The sequence below is a fragment of the Pinus tabuliformis genome, chromosome 9 (assembly GCF_031772625.1).
Source record: "Pinus tabuliformis cultivar Carrire ecotype Pingquan chromosome 9, CPIR1, whole genome shotgun sequence".
Lineage (NCBI taxonomy): Eukaryota > Viridiplantae > Streptophyta > Pinopsida > Pinales > Pinaceae > Pinus > Pinus tabuliformis.
This window is the reverse complement of record NC_142307.1, coordinates 1,856,340,216-1,856,356,609: the sequence shown is the minus strand read 5'-3', so window position 1 is coordinate 1,856,356,609 and position 16,394 is coordinate 1,856,340,216. Positions and strand designations below refer to the sequence as shown.

Sequence of the window (16,394 nt, the reverse complement as noted above, 5' to 3'; positions counted from 1 at the left end):
ACTGAGGAGGATGTGTACATTGATCAACCAAAAGATTTTGAGACCTTCGATCGTGAGTCGCATGTGTGCCGACTCAAGAAGGCTCTGTATGGGTTGAAGCAAGCACCCTCTGCTTGGTACACTAGGATCGACAGCTATTTCACCGGGCCGGGCTTCACCAAGAGTGAAGCAAATGCAAACCTTTACCACATCATGGTAGAAGGTAAGCCATTGATCATTGTTCTTTATGTCGATGATCTGATTTTGACAGGTGATGATCAACTAATCTAGTCTTGCAAGGAGGACCTTGCAAGAGAGTTCGAAATGAAAGACATGGGTCTTATGCACTACTTTCTAGGCATGGAAGTGTGGCAGAGAGATGGAGAAGTTTTTGTCTCAAGGAAAGTATGCCAATGATATCCTTAGGCGATTCCATATGGAGAAGTGCAAACCCATGCAAACTCCTCTAGCTGGGAACTGGAGGAAGGAGGATGCTACTTCAGGTAAGGTAGTAGCTGCCACTGTTTATCGGCAGCAAGTGGGTTCACTTATGTATCTGGTGAACACACAACTCGACTTATGCTTTGCAGTGAACCAGCTGAGTCAAGCTATGGTTTAGCTTACCAAGCTGTTTTGGAAGGCAGCGAAGCATGTGCTAAGATACCTCATAGGCACATATTAGTTTGGATTGTGGTACGGATGGATAAAAGGACTGAAGCTTCAGGGCTTCACAGATGCAAATTGGGCAAGGGGTCCATCAGACCAAAAGAGCACTTCTGGAGGAATCTTCAACATTGGTTCAGCTGCAATTTCCTAATACAGCAAGAAACAGAGGTCAGTTGCACTTAGCTCAGCAGAGGCTGAATACATGGCTTCTAATCAAGTTGCATGTGAGGTCATTTGGATGTAGAAGATTCTAGTGGGATTTTTTGGTCAGAGGATGGATCCTACAATGATATACTGCGATAATCAAAGTTGTATCAAACTCTCTAAGAATCCAGTTTTTCATGATAGGTCTAAGCACATAGATATCCGGTATCACCATCTTTGAGACTGTGTGGTCACGAGGATCATGTTATTGCTTTTCATTTCGACCGAGGGACAGGATGCAAATATTTTGACAAATGCATTGACAAAATGCAAGTTCAAGTTCCATAGAGACGGGATTGGGGTTACTGATAATCCCTTTCTTGTTGAGAGGGAGTGTTGAAAATAGCAACAAGAAATGCTAAAAATAGAATTGCTAAAAATAACACTGCTATAAATAGCATTTCAGTATACCTTCCTATTTTAGTTATTCCTTAAACAAAAATAGAGAAGTAAAATTTGAATTTGATCATAGAAACTATTTGTAAAATAATTAGTTAATTCACCATGAGTTAATTAGTTGTAGGAAATCAAACATGAAGTCTATGTGAAGACATGCAACAATTTCTCCATTGATTGAGGAGTTTATCCCTTGATTAAAGGAGATCGGGATGAGTTGTACTTTGAGTTGTAATTAGTTAGCTCAGTTAACTGAGTTAAGTCCAATTAGATTAGTTCAAATAGTTTGTTGAACTAATTGTGAGTTCAGTTAGTTAATGCATGCATGCATGTAACTGTTGCACTTCAGATAACTGAATATTCTCTCATAAATAACTCATGCATGTCAGTTCAGTTAGAGACCCAGTTGAGATTAGGTGATGGGACAGTGTACTATCAGTTGCAGGAATATTCCTTGGAGGATATCTCTTGCATGTAGAAGGAATTCATTCCTTAGAGATTGTGCAGTTACTTCTTCAATTTAGTGAGTGTGTGATGAGACCAATTCACACAGGTGGCATCACTGGACCCCAAGGAAAATTGCGCAAAGAAATAGAAGGCTTGGAGGGCTGGAGGAAGACATATGTTGTGTTTATTCAGTCTGTGAGCTGTATTGTTCGATTGCAGAGAGAGCAAGATAGCTTGTGAGCTAATTCTTTTTGTAATCTGAACATATTTCCACTTGTATGATATTACAGAGATCGGGGTTTTAGGCTAAGGCTTTTCCCAGAGTATTCTTCTGTGTTAATGTGTGATTTCCTTCTCATTCTCAATTATATGTGTTCTATTGATCTTGCTCATATTCGATTAAGCTTCTGCAAAGTTTGTTGTAGAAGTAGATCTTGAATTTTTCTTTAGTATATTGCATAATCTATTGATCTACGGTAGGAAATTCTACAACAAATAAATAAAGGAGAGTAGATTTTCAATAACTGACTCTGAAAGCACGAAAAGTACAAGATTAATGTCAGGATTGTCACGGGATTTTTTTGTGAGCCCATCATACAGTCAGGAGGTCGAACATTCGTGCACTTTTTTGTTTCATGATTCATTTATTCTATTGTGACCTGGAGGAGACCATAGTCGGGTGAACTCATTAGGTCGTGTAGTTTCACAGTCCAGTAATGCTGAGGTCAATCAGTCAGCCTGATTATTTATAATAAAAAATCATGGTCAACTTGAGTTCCTAGTTGTGTGGTTGGAAGGTCGAGTAGTCGGGAGCTTGTCTTTTTTTTACAAAAAAATTCTGGATCCGATAATGTGTGACTTAAGTCTATAGAAAAGAAAAAATATTCTTAAGGATTTTTTTTTATTGATTTTGTGACACACAAATGGAAAAAAAACTTGTTGTAAACATGACAACAAGAATGCAAATTATTCGGTGAATATTTAGATTATAAGTTTCATACCAAATAATTACAGAACAAAGAAATATAGAAGACTGGATTTGCCTCTGTCCAATAGGTTGTGAAAATAGTTTACTGTGTGCACACTGGCAATTATTTTCTTGACTCTCAACTCAGTTATTGATATCATAAGTCTATATGCTATGTGACACTATAAAGTCTTTCTAGAATTTTAGTAACTGATTCTCAAAGCCTATATTTCTTGTCTATTTGTGTTTACATTTATATCTATCAATACATTTATATATAGTTACAATTGTATTCAAAGAAAACACTTGAGAGAGTTGAATACAAGAACATAATGTAGAAAGGAAACATATATGCTCAATCTATTTTAGATCCCTATCATGTAGAAACATATTATAGCTCTTATATGACAAAGATGGTATATCTTTATCGAGACAACAAAATTGAATCTATTCGCAAAATTAGAAACACACTAAATATACAACAAAAGCGAAGTGGACAAGCAATGCACATTGTTTTTTGTTTGTATTTATATTCAGCTTCTAGAGAACAATTTTCATGAACACTAGTCGAGCTAGAGAAATAACACATGTTCTTAAAATACCTATTTTATTGGAACAATAATCTGATAACTATGAGTTCTCTAGTTGGAGTTGTATTCATAGCTAAATACTTGAGACAAATGAATACAAGAACATAGTAATTTACATATAAGTTTTTGACAAAATGTGAAAGTATTTGGCCAACTCATTGTGCTAGCTTTGTGTATAATAACTCTTCTATTGGGACTCTTATGTTGTGCTTCATCTTATAGGCATATTGGTTTTCATGGACATAATGACACACATACATAACAAGAAACAATAGTGCAATGAAAACTAGTGGAATGTATCTTGTTGAGGAAACTTGTACAACAGTGCTCAAAAGAATAGTAACTTTATTGTGCCATATACAATGATAAACATTTTAACAAGAATAGATGAGTCTACTAAATTATAAGCATTAAGAATGTGAACAAGGATCAAGGAATAATTATGACTACAACAATTGATATGCTTGCATCCAATTTACATAAGGGATTGTTGATAGGTTGAAAAAATCCTCTTGCAACAAGTCAGTATGTGCTCGATCAAAGTTCCAATTATTATTTTTTATTCGTTTGATATAGCTACATAGCATCTGTAACAAAGGTCACGTTGGATATCTAAAAATAAAATTAAACTAATATCTATAGTTCAATCCAACCATTAATGACCATGAATATAATATTTTTCAAGATAATCAAAATTTTGTATGTGGAAATTTGGGGCCACTCTTGTTACGTAGCACAATAGATATTCTAGCTTCAACAACTGAAGCAACTGGACCATGAAAATGTGCATACCAATTCTCACTCTGACACTTTGACATATTGTGAGTTGAAACAATCTTAGTTGAACAAGGATTTTAGATCTATGTACAAAATATCAATGACTGTGATGACTGTTTGTTTGATTCTATTTGTACACTTGCACCATGTTTTAAAATGTCTAATATGAAAAAAAACAAATGTACAAGTTTTTTATAATTGTTTCATTTGCAATGAGAGTACTGCTACCAATTTCTTAAAACAACATTTGAATATTAGAAACATTGAACAAGAGAAATGTATCAATGGCTCAAAGGATTATATTGTAAACTTATTACTGTCATATGCATATTGACATATAGAGGAAAAAGGTTTTGCAATACAATGAATTTGTGAACTATTTGATGTTAACATATATATTTTCAATTGATCCAGGTGGATATTGGTGGCCACCCACCTATTCCACTTGGACCCCTACTATTTTTTTTTTCATTTTTTTAGTTTCCTTATTTGTAGCACAATTTACTATTTTTGGCATTTTTTTGGGTCGTGAACTTCTAGAGCTGTTTTGAGACCCTAAACGACGTTTTTTGGAAAACATAGACCAACATGGGTTATTGCCTAATATTGGTCATTCAAAATTTGTAATCCTCGGATATATATTTCTAACGAGCTATTGTGTGCGTCAAATGGAGATCATATGCCAAAGTTACGACCCTAGGAAGTTGATGTACCAGTTTACCCAAACAGGGCCCATAGTTTGGCGCTTCATCTCCTATGGTTAGGTTTTTGGATGTTTAGGGTTTTCCATTATTTTTCAATAATAAATAGTCCTTTGAGCCTCATTGTAACATAGTTCAGAGGCAAGTAGCCGCCACTTCTCTTCTCAGAGATAAGCTACCATCGCCTGAGCTAGTCTTATTTCCATTCTGTTTGTAAGCATATTCCAGTATTTGAGATTAATGAAATGAAGTGTTATTTCTACTGCATATTTGTATTTATGGTTATATCTATAATTTTTTGTGTTCCTGTTTAAATCTGGATCAGTGGTATCAAAGCAGTCTGCTCTTTCTCTATTTTTCTTTGCATGTCCCCAATGAGGTCGAGATATAAAGAGTTAGGACTCGATCTTGTTAAACCTTTACAAGATCAGCCTCACAAACCCTGACGGTCACCCATAGGGGAAGAAAATAAATATGAGGGGGTAGGAGATCCTATCAAAATATTGCTCGAGGAGGCCCTCGAGAAACAAAGGAACGTGATGATGGATAACTTTGCCCAGATCCTTCAACAGTTTTCCGCCGACGGAGCATCCAGCAGCCACTCTGGAGGCTCCACTCCTTTTAAGATACAAGTAAACTTTTACATTCCCATATTTGAGGGCCAAATAGATGCAGACATTGTAGATAAATGGTTAAATCTACTAAAAGGATATTTTTCTATTCATGATTTTTCTAGCCGAGAAAAGATTACTTTTTCTTTTCCCAAAGCTACCCCCTATGTCAAGGACTGGTGGGAAACCTACTATGAGCAGAAGGATGAAAGTACGACCTCACGTTTTTCAGTTGCACCCACTTGGAATTCGTTCCAGGATGCCATCAAGGAGCAGTACTACCCTGTCGGGAGCTATGAGGATAAATACATAAAGTGGACAATACTGCGGCAGGGAAGGGACCAATATGCGCTAGAGTTTACCATTGTTTTTTATACCCTTCACACGAAGTTGGGTATCAAGGATTCTAAGAAACATTTGGTACTCAAGTATTGTGGCTGCCTACACAGGTACATACAGGACAAGATGGAGTTCTTGGACATCTCCTTGCTCAGCAAGGCGTACCGATACGTCGTCAATATTGAGCAAAAATTTAAACATAAGAAACGAGACTTTGGATCTTTGAATCCGAAGAAAGAGAAAGGTGCCCCCAAACCACATAACAAAGGACAAAGCCAAGGCAAGGATGCCTAGGAAAACCCACCAAAGCCACAAGCAAAGAAAAAAATCATGAATCTGAAGAAGGACATGGGAAAGTGGTGTGAGTTCCATAAGAGCTCCACTCACAACAAAAGTGAGTGTCAGGCCAAGCAGTCACTGGTGGCCAAGCTGAAGGCTTCAAAATCAGATGCATGTTCCGACTCTGAGTCGGAACCTGAAAAGGGGAATGACAAAGTGAAGCAGATTATCGATGTGGAACCCAACGCTACCATTTCCACCATGAAGATCCAGAAGGAGGAACTCAAAGATCCAGAGGAGGAGTGCCTCTTCCACTCCCAGATGTGGGTAAAGGGTTCCCCACTACATTTCATTATCGACAATGGGAGCCAAAAGAACCTCATTTCGGAAGAGGTCGTGAAGTGGTTGGGCTTATCGACCACAACACACCCACAACCGTACACTATCGGGTAGCTTCACTAAGGACGGGATCTTTGCGTGAGCCAGCAGTGTCACTTTCCATACAGCATCAAGCCCTTCACGAATGAGGTATTATGTGACATTTCTCCCCTTGATATTTGTGATGTATTATTAGGCCAACCATACTTGTGGAAGAGACATGTTGTGTATGATTCAAGGCCTCACATTGTTATTGTTACTTTGGGAAATAAGTTGTACAGGATATCGGAGGTAGCACCTTCTACCGCCATCTCTTTGGTTACTGCAAAACAATCCAGTAAGCTCATTTCCAGAACTGGGAAATTTGTTTTCTTGGTGATATGCCCTCAGGGAAAGAAGAAGACAATGGCCATGACCTCCAGACAAGGCCCCTCTTCTCGACAAAAATAGATGGACAAGGTCATGGAGGATTACGAGGACACCTTCACCTCCCCCACGGGGGTGCCTCTACACTGTCATGTCAAGCACTCCATCGATCTGACCCCATGTGCATCATTTCCCAATGGTCTAATATATCGTTGCTCCATCATGGAGAATGACAAAATCAAGAAGCAGATTTAGGAGGTGCTACAGAAAGGTCACATGCAGCCAAGTTCATCACCCTGTGGGAGCCTGATCATGTTGGTACAGAAGAAGGAGAGGACTTGGAGACTCTATATTGATTATTGGGTGTTGAACAAGATCAATTTCTGGAATAGGTACCCAATCCCATGGATTGATGACATTCTGGACCAACTCAAGGGGGGGAAATATTTCAGCAAGATTGACTTGAAGTTTGGATATCACCAAGTACCAATCGAACCCTCTGATGTGTGGAAGACTACCTTCAAAGCCAAGGAGGGTCATTTCAAATGGTTGGTTATGCCTTTTAGGTTGAAAAATGCTCCTGCAACCTTCATGAGGCTGATGGATGGCATCTTGCAGCCATTCACCAACTCATTTGTAGTGGTATACTTGGATGACATCCTGATCTTCAGCCAAAGTTAGGAAGAGCACCCCCACCACATCCGAAAGGTTCTCCAAACACTACGGCAACACAAGTTGTGTGCCAATTTGGTGAAATGCACTTTTGGCATGACCCAAGTTCAGTATCAGGGATACATTATTGATGAATGAGGGTGCATGTGGATCCAACCAAGATCCAAGTCATTCGGGATTTGCCAGCCCCAACCACTCTGATAGAGCTCCGCAGCTTTTTGGGTCTTGCTAATTTCTACCGCAGGTTCGTATTGGGATTCTCTCATGTCACTTGGCCCTTGAGTCAAGTCACCAAGGGAGGAGTGAAAGAAAACATATTTTGGTCTGAATCTCAATAGAATGCATTCGCAGAGTTGAAACATCGCCTCTTCTCTGCATGAGTGCTCAATTTACCAGACTTGCAACAACCATTTGAGATCAAAGCAGATGCCTCTGACTATGCTATTAGGGTAGTCCTTAGTCAACAAGGGCATCCAGTGGCATATCACAGTGAGACACGTTCAGACACAGTCCATAAGTATCCCACTTATGATAAAGAGATGTATTCCATTGTGCAGGCTTGCCGACAATGGAAGCATTACATTTTGGGGAAGGAAATGATAATCCACACAGACGGTCACTGACCCCTACAATTCATACAAACACAAGGGAAGTTGTAGAATGATCATCATTAGATGTGGTCCACATACCTCCAACAGTTCCATTTGAATATCAAGTATAAGAAGGGCAACATCAATAATGTTGTAGAGTGCTGCAACCGACCACCGATCATGGTGTTAACCATCGTGCTCAACTCTTGTAGGCACAAGACTTCTTATTTGTGACTTCTCTACAAAAGTAACCCAGAATTCAGACACACATACCAAACGCTCTTGGAGGGTCAGCAAGTTCCATATTTTCACCTCCAGGATGTCATTCCTCCTCTACACAAATTGATACCTTCATCTTGTGTCTCATTTTTCGTGTCTCTACCATCGTCTTTGTTGAAGACCTAGAGAAAAGAAATAAATTTTCCATATCCCACCTAGGAATTTTCTCATGACAGAAATTTACAACAAAAAAAAAAATTAAATGCTTCAAGACCGAAGAAAAATGACACAACTAATGCCAAAGCTTTACATGTTTCCTTTAAATTATGGTCTAGTTGATGGATTGAGCAATTAATATTTTTTTTAATCTCCATGCATACATGTATGGTGATGAACTTTGCAAAGCACTGAGTGATGTCATGAACCAATGCCTCGTTTACTCTAAATTAATTGAAAAACATTAGAGTGAAAATCCTTAAGTATAACACAATGGTTCAAGTAGTTCTTCAAGGAACGGATATATTCACAGGTGAAATCCATCATATCCATCTCCATGGTTATGAATTTTATATCGTGGGAGCAAGGCTTGGAAGTTATAATTCACAAACAGATCCTCAGAATTTCAATCAGGTTTATTCTCCCATGTGCAACCTGTGAATGTTCTAGTCAATGGCTGGGTTGCAATAAGATTCGTTACTGGCAATCATGTTGAGCATTTATTTCACAGTATTATATTATATTTCTTTTTTGTTTATGATTATGAATTAGCCAATTCTTTGTGCGTGTTAGCAATGTTGATTATCTATTGCATGAGCTTTGTTGATGAATTTCCACTTGGATGTGCACATAATACTGATCAAACAACAACCACTCTTCCATCAAATCATCACCAACAATCCATGACAAAACCAACAATACTATGTGTGATAGAGCTCTACTTTTTCATTTTCCTGACTTGTTGGATTTCATCATAGTCCAATAACTCTAGGAATATAACTTTGTAAGTAGGTTTTTATTGTTTTGTTTTGTTTGTTTTTCATTTTATTTTTTGGGTAAAGAAGGAAATGGGATGATGAATGGGGAGAATGTTGTGCACAAAGCCTTTAATGGCAATCATAATCACCATTACCATGAATACATTATGAACTGATGTGAAAAATGTAGGTCAATTCCATAGTTTAAGCATCACTCTTCTGTAAGGAGTCAAATTCTTAACAGTCTCAACATCCATTAGAAACTAGAACCACGGACAAGCTCATAGTCGAATGCTTCAAATGATAGCCACAATCACCTAACAGTGCATGTAGTGTAAGTTTGGTCATGTCTCTTCTTTCACTTACTAAAATATCATTAAAAAATTAGAGGAAGGCTAAAGTCATACGAGAAAATTGGCATCCTCCAAATAATAAATTGTGAGTGTAAGTGCAACAAAACACAGGGCATCACGGTGATAGACTTGACGACAACCAAAGAGCACACAGAGTCGGTGAGCGATGGAGCGAAAGGGTTTCGAGCGCGAGGGTTTTGGCTAGCTAGGGTTTATGGTTTCTTCTGCAGTTTCCTGAGCCTGCGAGGCTCCATTGATACCTGCATACTCCGGGCGCACCTACCTCCTCTCTTATTTTGTTGGCCGATTTCGTTTATTCGCATTGGGCTCCTGACATCTGCTCTCTGATCCTCTGCTACCCAGGAACCTGCTGACATTATGGAAGAACATGAAGCTGTCGATTACTCTGCAGATCCTCTGGAAGGGGTTTCTATCTGGCGCACCCCTACCGTTTCTCATGGTATGTATAACCCGCAACATTCAATTCTGGCTTCTAATTCTATTGGGGATCCGTCGCGTTTATGTCCGGCGACTCTTCCGAACCATCCCCTTTCCAGGCCTGCTCTCTCTTCGCTGCCTCCCTCTCCGGCGACCCTCGGATCTACGGTGGAATATGCTCCCCCTTTTCCCCTTTCCGCCCCCTTTTCTGCTTCTGATTCGTGGCTTTCTAGATCTACTCCGCCTCCCATAAACCCTATCGCCGACTCTCTGTTTTCGGATCCTCTCCTTGGCAGTCTCCCATGTAATACTTCACTCTCCGATCCGATGAGCTTCCCCGGTGGCTTCGAAGATCCCTCATCATACACTATCCCTCCACCTGTTTCTGGAGCCTCCCCGCTACCGAATCGAGCTCGGAGCTCATCCTTGGCTCCCGATCCTAAGAGGAAAATCAGATGTTTCAAGACCAAAGCTGAAGATATCTTCCTCAGACTTGAGGAGGACGTCCAATGGGGCGATATCATCGATCATTCTGACAAAGTCCTGGTGGGCCGCATCAGGGGACGGAAATACTTGGCTACTCGATTGAAGGCCTGGACTTCAGAAATTTGGGGACACCATCTGAAGGATGCCCCCATTGTACAGATTTTAGTAAGAGGATGGTTTGCTTTAAAATTCGTTCATGCCGACCACACTAATTGGGTCTTATCCTCACAATGGCATTTTCAACATGCTCCAATTCTCCTTAAGAGCTGGACTCCCATGTTTGACCCTGAATCTGAGCAGATTGGCATTGGGCCTATATGGGTACGGCTCCCAGGCCTCCCATTACAGTATTGGTCTGAAGACATCTTCAGAAGAATTGGGAATGCATTGGGTACCTTCTTGGATTATGACAGATCCTTCCTCCAATCAGGTGTGATGACTTATGCTCGTCTTCTCATCAACCTGGACACCAGGGGTGGTCTACAAGAACACATTACTATACACTGGCGGGACTTGGTGCGCAAGTAGATTATTGATTACGAAGGGATCCCGTATAGATGCCGCAGATGTCACCAAGTTGGACATCTATACCGGCATTGTCCACTCCTTCACAAGGGAAAGAAGATATATCAAGATGAGGCTACTGAACCCCCCCCCACATTTTTCTGATCGGCCACAGTCGGAGCAGCCTATATCAGTGCATAATTTAGCCACAGATGCTACACTCAATCCTCCAGGTAGCTCTGTTGAACACTCTATTCGCACATCGCCAGACCCCGTGCACGAAGACTCTATACAGCTGGGCGATGGATCATCGGTCTCGCATGCCTCCTCCCCTCATATACATCCGATATCATCTTCTGTTGTTTCTGCGTCTCATCCGAGCACTTGCCCAACCGGCTGCTCACCTGAGCCTCTCTCGGGGGCGCCCCTCGGTCTCTCTGCTCCCCCTCCCCCTCCCTCCCTCATATGCTCCATTCCGCCACCTGCTCCCGCCATTCCCCCGTGTTCGCCCTCCTTGATCACCTCCTCCACCTCCGCCTCCCTTGCCTCATCCCCCCCTGCATCCCCTCGATATTCCCTCAGATCCAGATCTAAAGATAGAGGTATCGATGCTATTGGTCTTGACACCATATCTGCTCCTGTCCCCCATAAGCATTCTCGGGGTCGACCATCTCGTATTACAAAAGCCAGACACACTGCTGACGCTGAAGTAGCCATTGGGCGACAGCAAACCATCCTCCGGGCCCTTAGAGCGAAGCAAGGCCCAGCCCCTCATCCTACATGAAGGTACTCTCATTCAATTGCAAGGGGTTTGCTAGTTCCCCCAAAAAACTAGCTCTCAGAAGATTGCTTACCATATCTCAACCCGACATCATTCTTCTTCAAGAGACCCTCTGTCCTGCTGACACCCTAGTCCAGTCTTTCAAATCTTGGATGCCTTACTGGACTTTTCATGCAATTGACGCATCAGGGAGATCGGGTGGATTAGCTATTGGGATACACAACAAAGCAGTCAAGATCCGTAACATTTGGGGCGGCAGAGGATTCATCGGCCTGGACGTTTATGTTCTCTCCATGGAAATGGACTTACGAGTCATCAACGTTTATGGTCCATGTTCTAGCAGGGCTCCCTTTTGGAATGCGCTACTTGAAACTGACTTATTAAAGGAGGATAATATAATTCTCGGTGGCGACTTAAATTTCACTTTGGGTTTTTGCGAATCGTGGGGGCACTCTACCCAGGTAGACCCATTCTCGGATACCATATCCAATCTGTTGGAGGAGCATCATTGGGTAGACATACCCACTGCCAGACTACAGCACACTTGGACTAACAATAGAAGTGGAAATCAGAGCTTGGCCAGAAGATTAGATAGGTTTCTGCTTAAGGAATCTCTATATAACAGACTTCCATGCATAAGGCAATGGGTCGGTTCCGGAGGCATCTCGGATCACCGCCCTATCTTCCTGGAGACGGTCGACTTCTACAACAAGATCAAGAGCCCCTTCAAATTTAATTCTACATGGTTAAAGGACCCCTCCTATATTCAGCTGGTCACCGAATATTGGCAGAACAATCCCATTAGCGATCATGAAGACCATACTGCCGGTTTCGTTAGGAAACTAACCGAACTCAAGCGATTATCCAAGCATTGGGCACACCAGAAGCGCGTCCGCGATGACCATACTCTAAAGGAGGCTGAGAGGGTCATTGCAGCATATGAGAACTCTACTGATGGCATCTTCTCTAACGCAGTGAGCAAAGAACAGTTCAACTCCCTCATAGCCAAGCGAACACAGATTCTGAAGGATAGAGAAGAAAGTTGGTGGCTACGCAGCAGGGCCATATGGCTTACCGAGGGCGATGACAATACAAATTTCTATCATAAATTCGCCAACGGCCGCAAAGCTATCAACTCAATATGGGAACTAAGGGATGAACAAAATCAGAAAATTACATCTCAGAGGAACCTGGCCAGCTTAGCAATCGATCATTTCAAAGGCATCTATAGAGCCCCCAGAGAGGCCAATATCCTGGAGATTATGAGAGTGGCAGAAAAATTTCCCAGATTCGTTCTACAAGATGAATCAGAGGATCTCACTAAGGCAGTAACCATGGAAGAACTCGAATCCACCATTAAATGGTTCAAGAAAGATAGAAGCCCTGGCCCTGATGGTTGGACCATCGAATTTTACATTGCCTTCCTTGATCTTCTGGGCACTGATCTCCTCAATATTATTGAGCAAAGCAGAAGAAATGGCAAAATATCTTCCGCTATTAAATCCACTTTCATTGCACTCATCCCGAAATCCAATCACCCGACACCTTTCAATGACTTCCGCCCCATCTCCCTCTGCAACTGCCTATATAAAATTATTGCCAAGATCATCGCCAATCGTCTGAAGCCCATATTATCTCGCCACATATCCCCTGAACAATTCGCTTTCCTTAATCACAGGCAGATACATGAGGCCATTGCCACCGCTCAAGAGCTCCTACATACTCTTCATACCAAAAAACAAAAGGGCCTGATATTAAAGGTAGACCTGTCCAAAGCCTTCGATAGAGCCAACTGGCTCTACATCAGGCTACTCCTGACTCACCTTGGCTTTCCCTATAGCTACACTAAATGGATAATGAGCTGCATAACCGATGTATCCTACAACGTACTTCTCAATGGTGAAGCCACAACTTTCTTTACCTCAGAAAGAGGGCTCAGGCAAGGATGCCCATTATCTCCACTTCTATTCCTCCTCATTATGGAAGGATTGAGTCGGCTTATCACATCTGCCCGAGATAGGAATCAATTCAATGGCATCAATATCTCCGATAATTTTTATCTAACACACCTCTTGTTTGTTGATGATATTCTCATTTTTCTTAATGGATGCATAGGTGACACCACTTCTCTCCAGAACATATTTGCACTCTTTCAACAGGCCACTGGCATGCAGATAAATGAAAGCAAATCTACAATCACGGCTGTGGGCTGCTCTCATCATGAATGTACAATTGCATTACAGCGATTCCCTTTCATCTCATTATCATTAGCTGACGGCATCAAATATCTGGGGTACAGATTAAAACCTCTTGGCTATCGGATTGCAGATTGGACTTGGTTAATAGCAAAGGTGGAGAAAAGACTGCAGGTTTGGTATCACAGATATCTCTCAAGAGCTGGTAGATTGACTCTCATAAAAGCAGTCATTGAAGCCACTCCAGTATACTGGATGACCTTGGCGTGGATACCTCGCGGCATCCTGAACAGATTACAAAGCATTTGTGCCAGATTTTTATGGAAAGGTCATCACACAGGGAAGCAATTTGCCTGGGTGAAATGGGTTACCATAGCAAGACCCAAACGATGGGGCGGATGGGGCATTAAGAACCTCGACCACTTTGCCAAGGCGCTGGCAGCCAAACTTGGGTGGAACCTCTTGACCACAGATAGCCTATGGTCTCGTGTCGCCCAGGTAAAATATATCAAGCCAATGCACCTCATGGATTGGTTCCGCCTTCAACACAATCCTGGTCGCAATATATCAAACATCTGGAAAGCTGTCCTCCAATCTTTACCTCTATTGCGGGAAGGTATTACCTGGCGCATCAAAGAAGGAAACAGTGTAAGGATTGGGGTGGATCCGTGGGTCGGGTGCGACAATTCGCACAGGTTATCTGATGGACTGTTAATGCACCTTCATAATAGAGGCATCACGCATATGAGGCACATTGGAGATAGCGCGAACTCCACCTTTCTGCAACAGGCTTGGGCATCCCCCCGTACCTTAGAGATACCAGAACAGTGGCATCTAGAATGGAGGGCTTTTACTGACACTCTCTCGCAGGCGCATATACGACTCACCGAAGGCCCCGATGACATTATCTGGGCAATCGCACCCCACGACATTTACTCTCCCAGGTTGGGATATTTAAAACTCATGGAATCTTACAAACCCACGGCTATTCTCCCCATCTGGAAAGATCTCTGGAAGCTGGATGCAGCCCCTCGCACTCGGCTCTTAATGTGGAACATACTATTCGATAAAATTCCAACAGGTACCAATCTCATGAAGCGATCATTCCATGGTCCGTTCAGATGCCACCTATGATGTTTAGAAGAGGAAAGCACAACGCACCTGTTCCTAAATTGTCAGGTTACTAAAGCATTTTGGCAAAACATTACTTCTCATTATCCATCCCTCAAAGTCTGGCAGGGTCAGAATCTTATGGAGGCGTGGTGCGATTGGTGCCGTCTACATACAGGCAAATCCGTCAACATGCCTTTGCTAGTTTGTTGGGCAATATGGATTGCTCGGAATCAGGTTATATTTCAGAATAAGGCGCCTCATTGGCCTGTCATCCTGAGCCACACCATTGCAGATTTCGAATTACTCCCTGCAGCTGTTCCAAAAAATCCTACGCGCACCTACAGGCATATAAATCTGGATAAATCGATGCCTTGGGCTTTTTTCGACGGCTCTGCCCAAGAATCAGGATGTGGTGGAGGAGCGCTGCTATATCTCAGCGATGATCATTATTATAAAATTCAGATTAATCTTGGTCGAGGCACCAATAATTTTGTTGAATTATGCACAGCAAAGCATATCATTCATTTTGCCATACAGAAACAGTGCAGCCACCTTCAGTTATTCGGGGATTCACAAATTGTATGCAACTGGCTGAACGATACAACACATTGCTATACATTCTCTCTGAGTCACATCCTCCAAGAGACAAAAAGACTGATCACATCATTTGAATCCTTCAAATGCAGCCACATCTACAGGGAACAGAACACTGAGGCGGACCAGCTATCCAAAGAAGCAGCGCAAAATCAAAGGGAAGACTGGCTGATCCAAGAGGTGATTGATGGATCATCCCATCAATACTACCACAGACCATTTCATGATTTTCCTTAGGAATGGGTTTAGACCCACATATAATCAGTGCACATTTCTTGTAGTTTTTTTTTATTATTGCTATTTTATGTATAACATCTAAGTAGCTGAATCAGCTTTAGCTGGGCTCTCTGCGTAGAGCCGGAATGTAAGCTGTTATTCATCTTGTTTCCTCTAATTTCAGGCATATACAGCCTCAGCTACTAGGACTCCCTACCAGAAGTCATGATAAATGAGGCATCTTCAGGATGGTTACCGACCCACAATTATGGATGCAAGTGCATCTGCAAAATGTAATTTCTCCATTAATAGAAATTACGACTTTTTCCTTATGGGAAAAAAAACACAGGGCATCACCATTAATACCATAAAACTCAATAAATACAGGCTAGGGATGGGCCAAAATCGATCTTCAAACACCTTGGACATACCAGGCCTAGCTCTCACATAGCGCTAAGAGAATTGAGTGGAATTGATGTGGAAATGTGTGGAGTATGGGACTGAATGAGGCCTAGGCTCAAACAGCAAATGTGTGGAACCCGAATGACACATAGGCTTA

General features: G+C 41.7%; 1 protein-coding gene across 1 annotated transcript; it reads left to right on the top strand.

Moving 5' to 3' along the window:
- Positions 1–12,979: 12,979 nt before the first annotated feature.
- Positions 12,980–16,064, top strand: LOC149156280 (uncharacterized). The gene is made up of 3 exons (XM_089444709.1): positions 12,980–14,993; positions 15,201–15,799; positions 16,020–16,064. The coding sequence occupies exons 1-3, from the start codon at positions 12,980–12,982 to the stop codon at positions 16,062–16,064; spliced, it is 2,658 nt and encodes an 885-aa protein (XP_089300835.1).
- Positions 16,065–16,394: the final 330 nt, after the last annotated feature.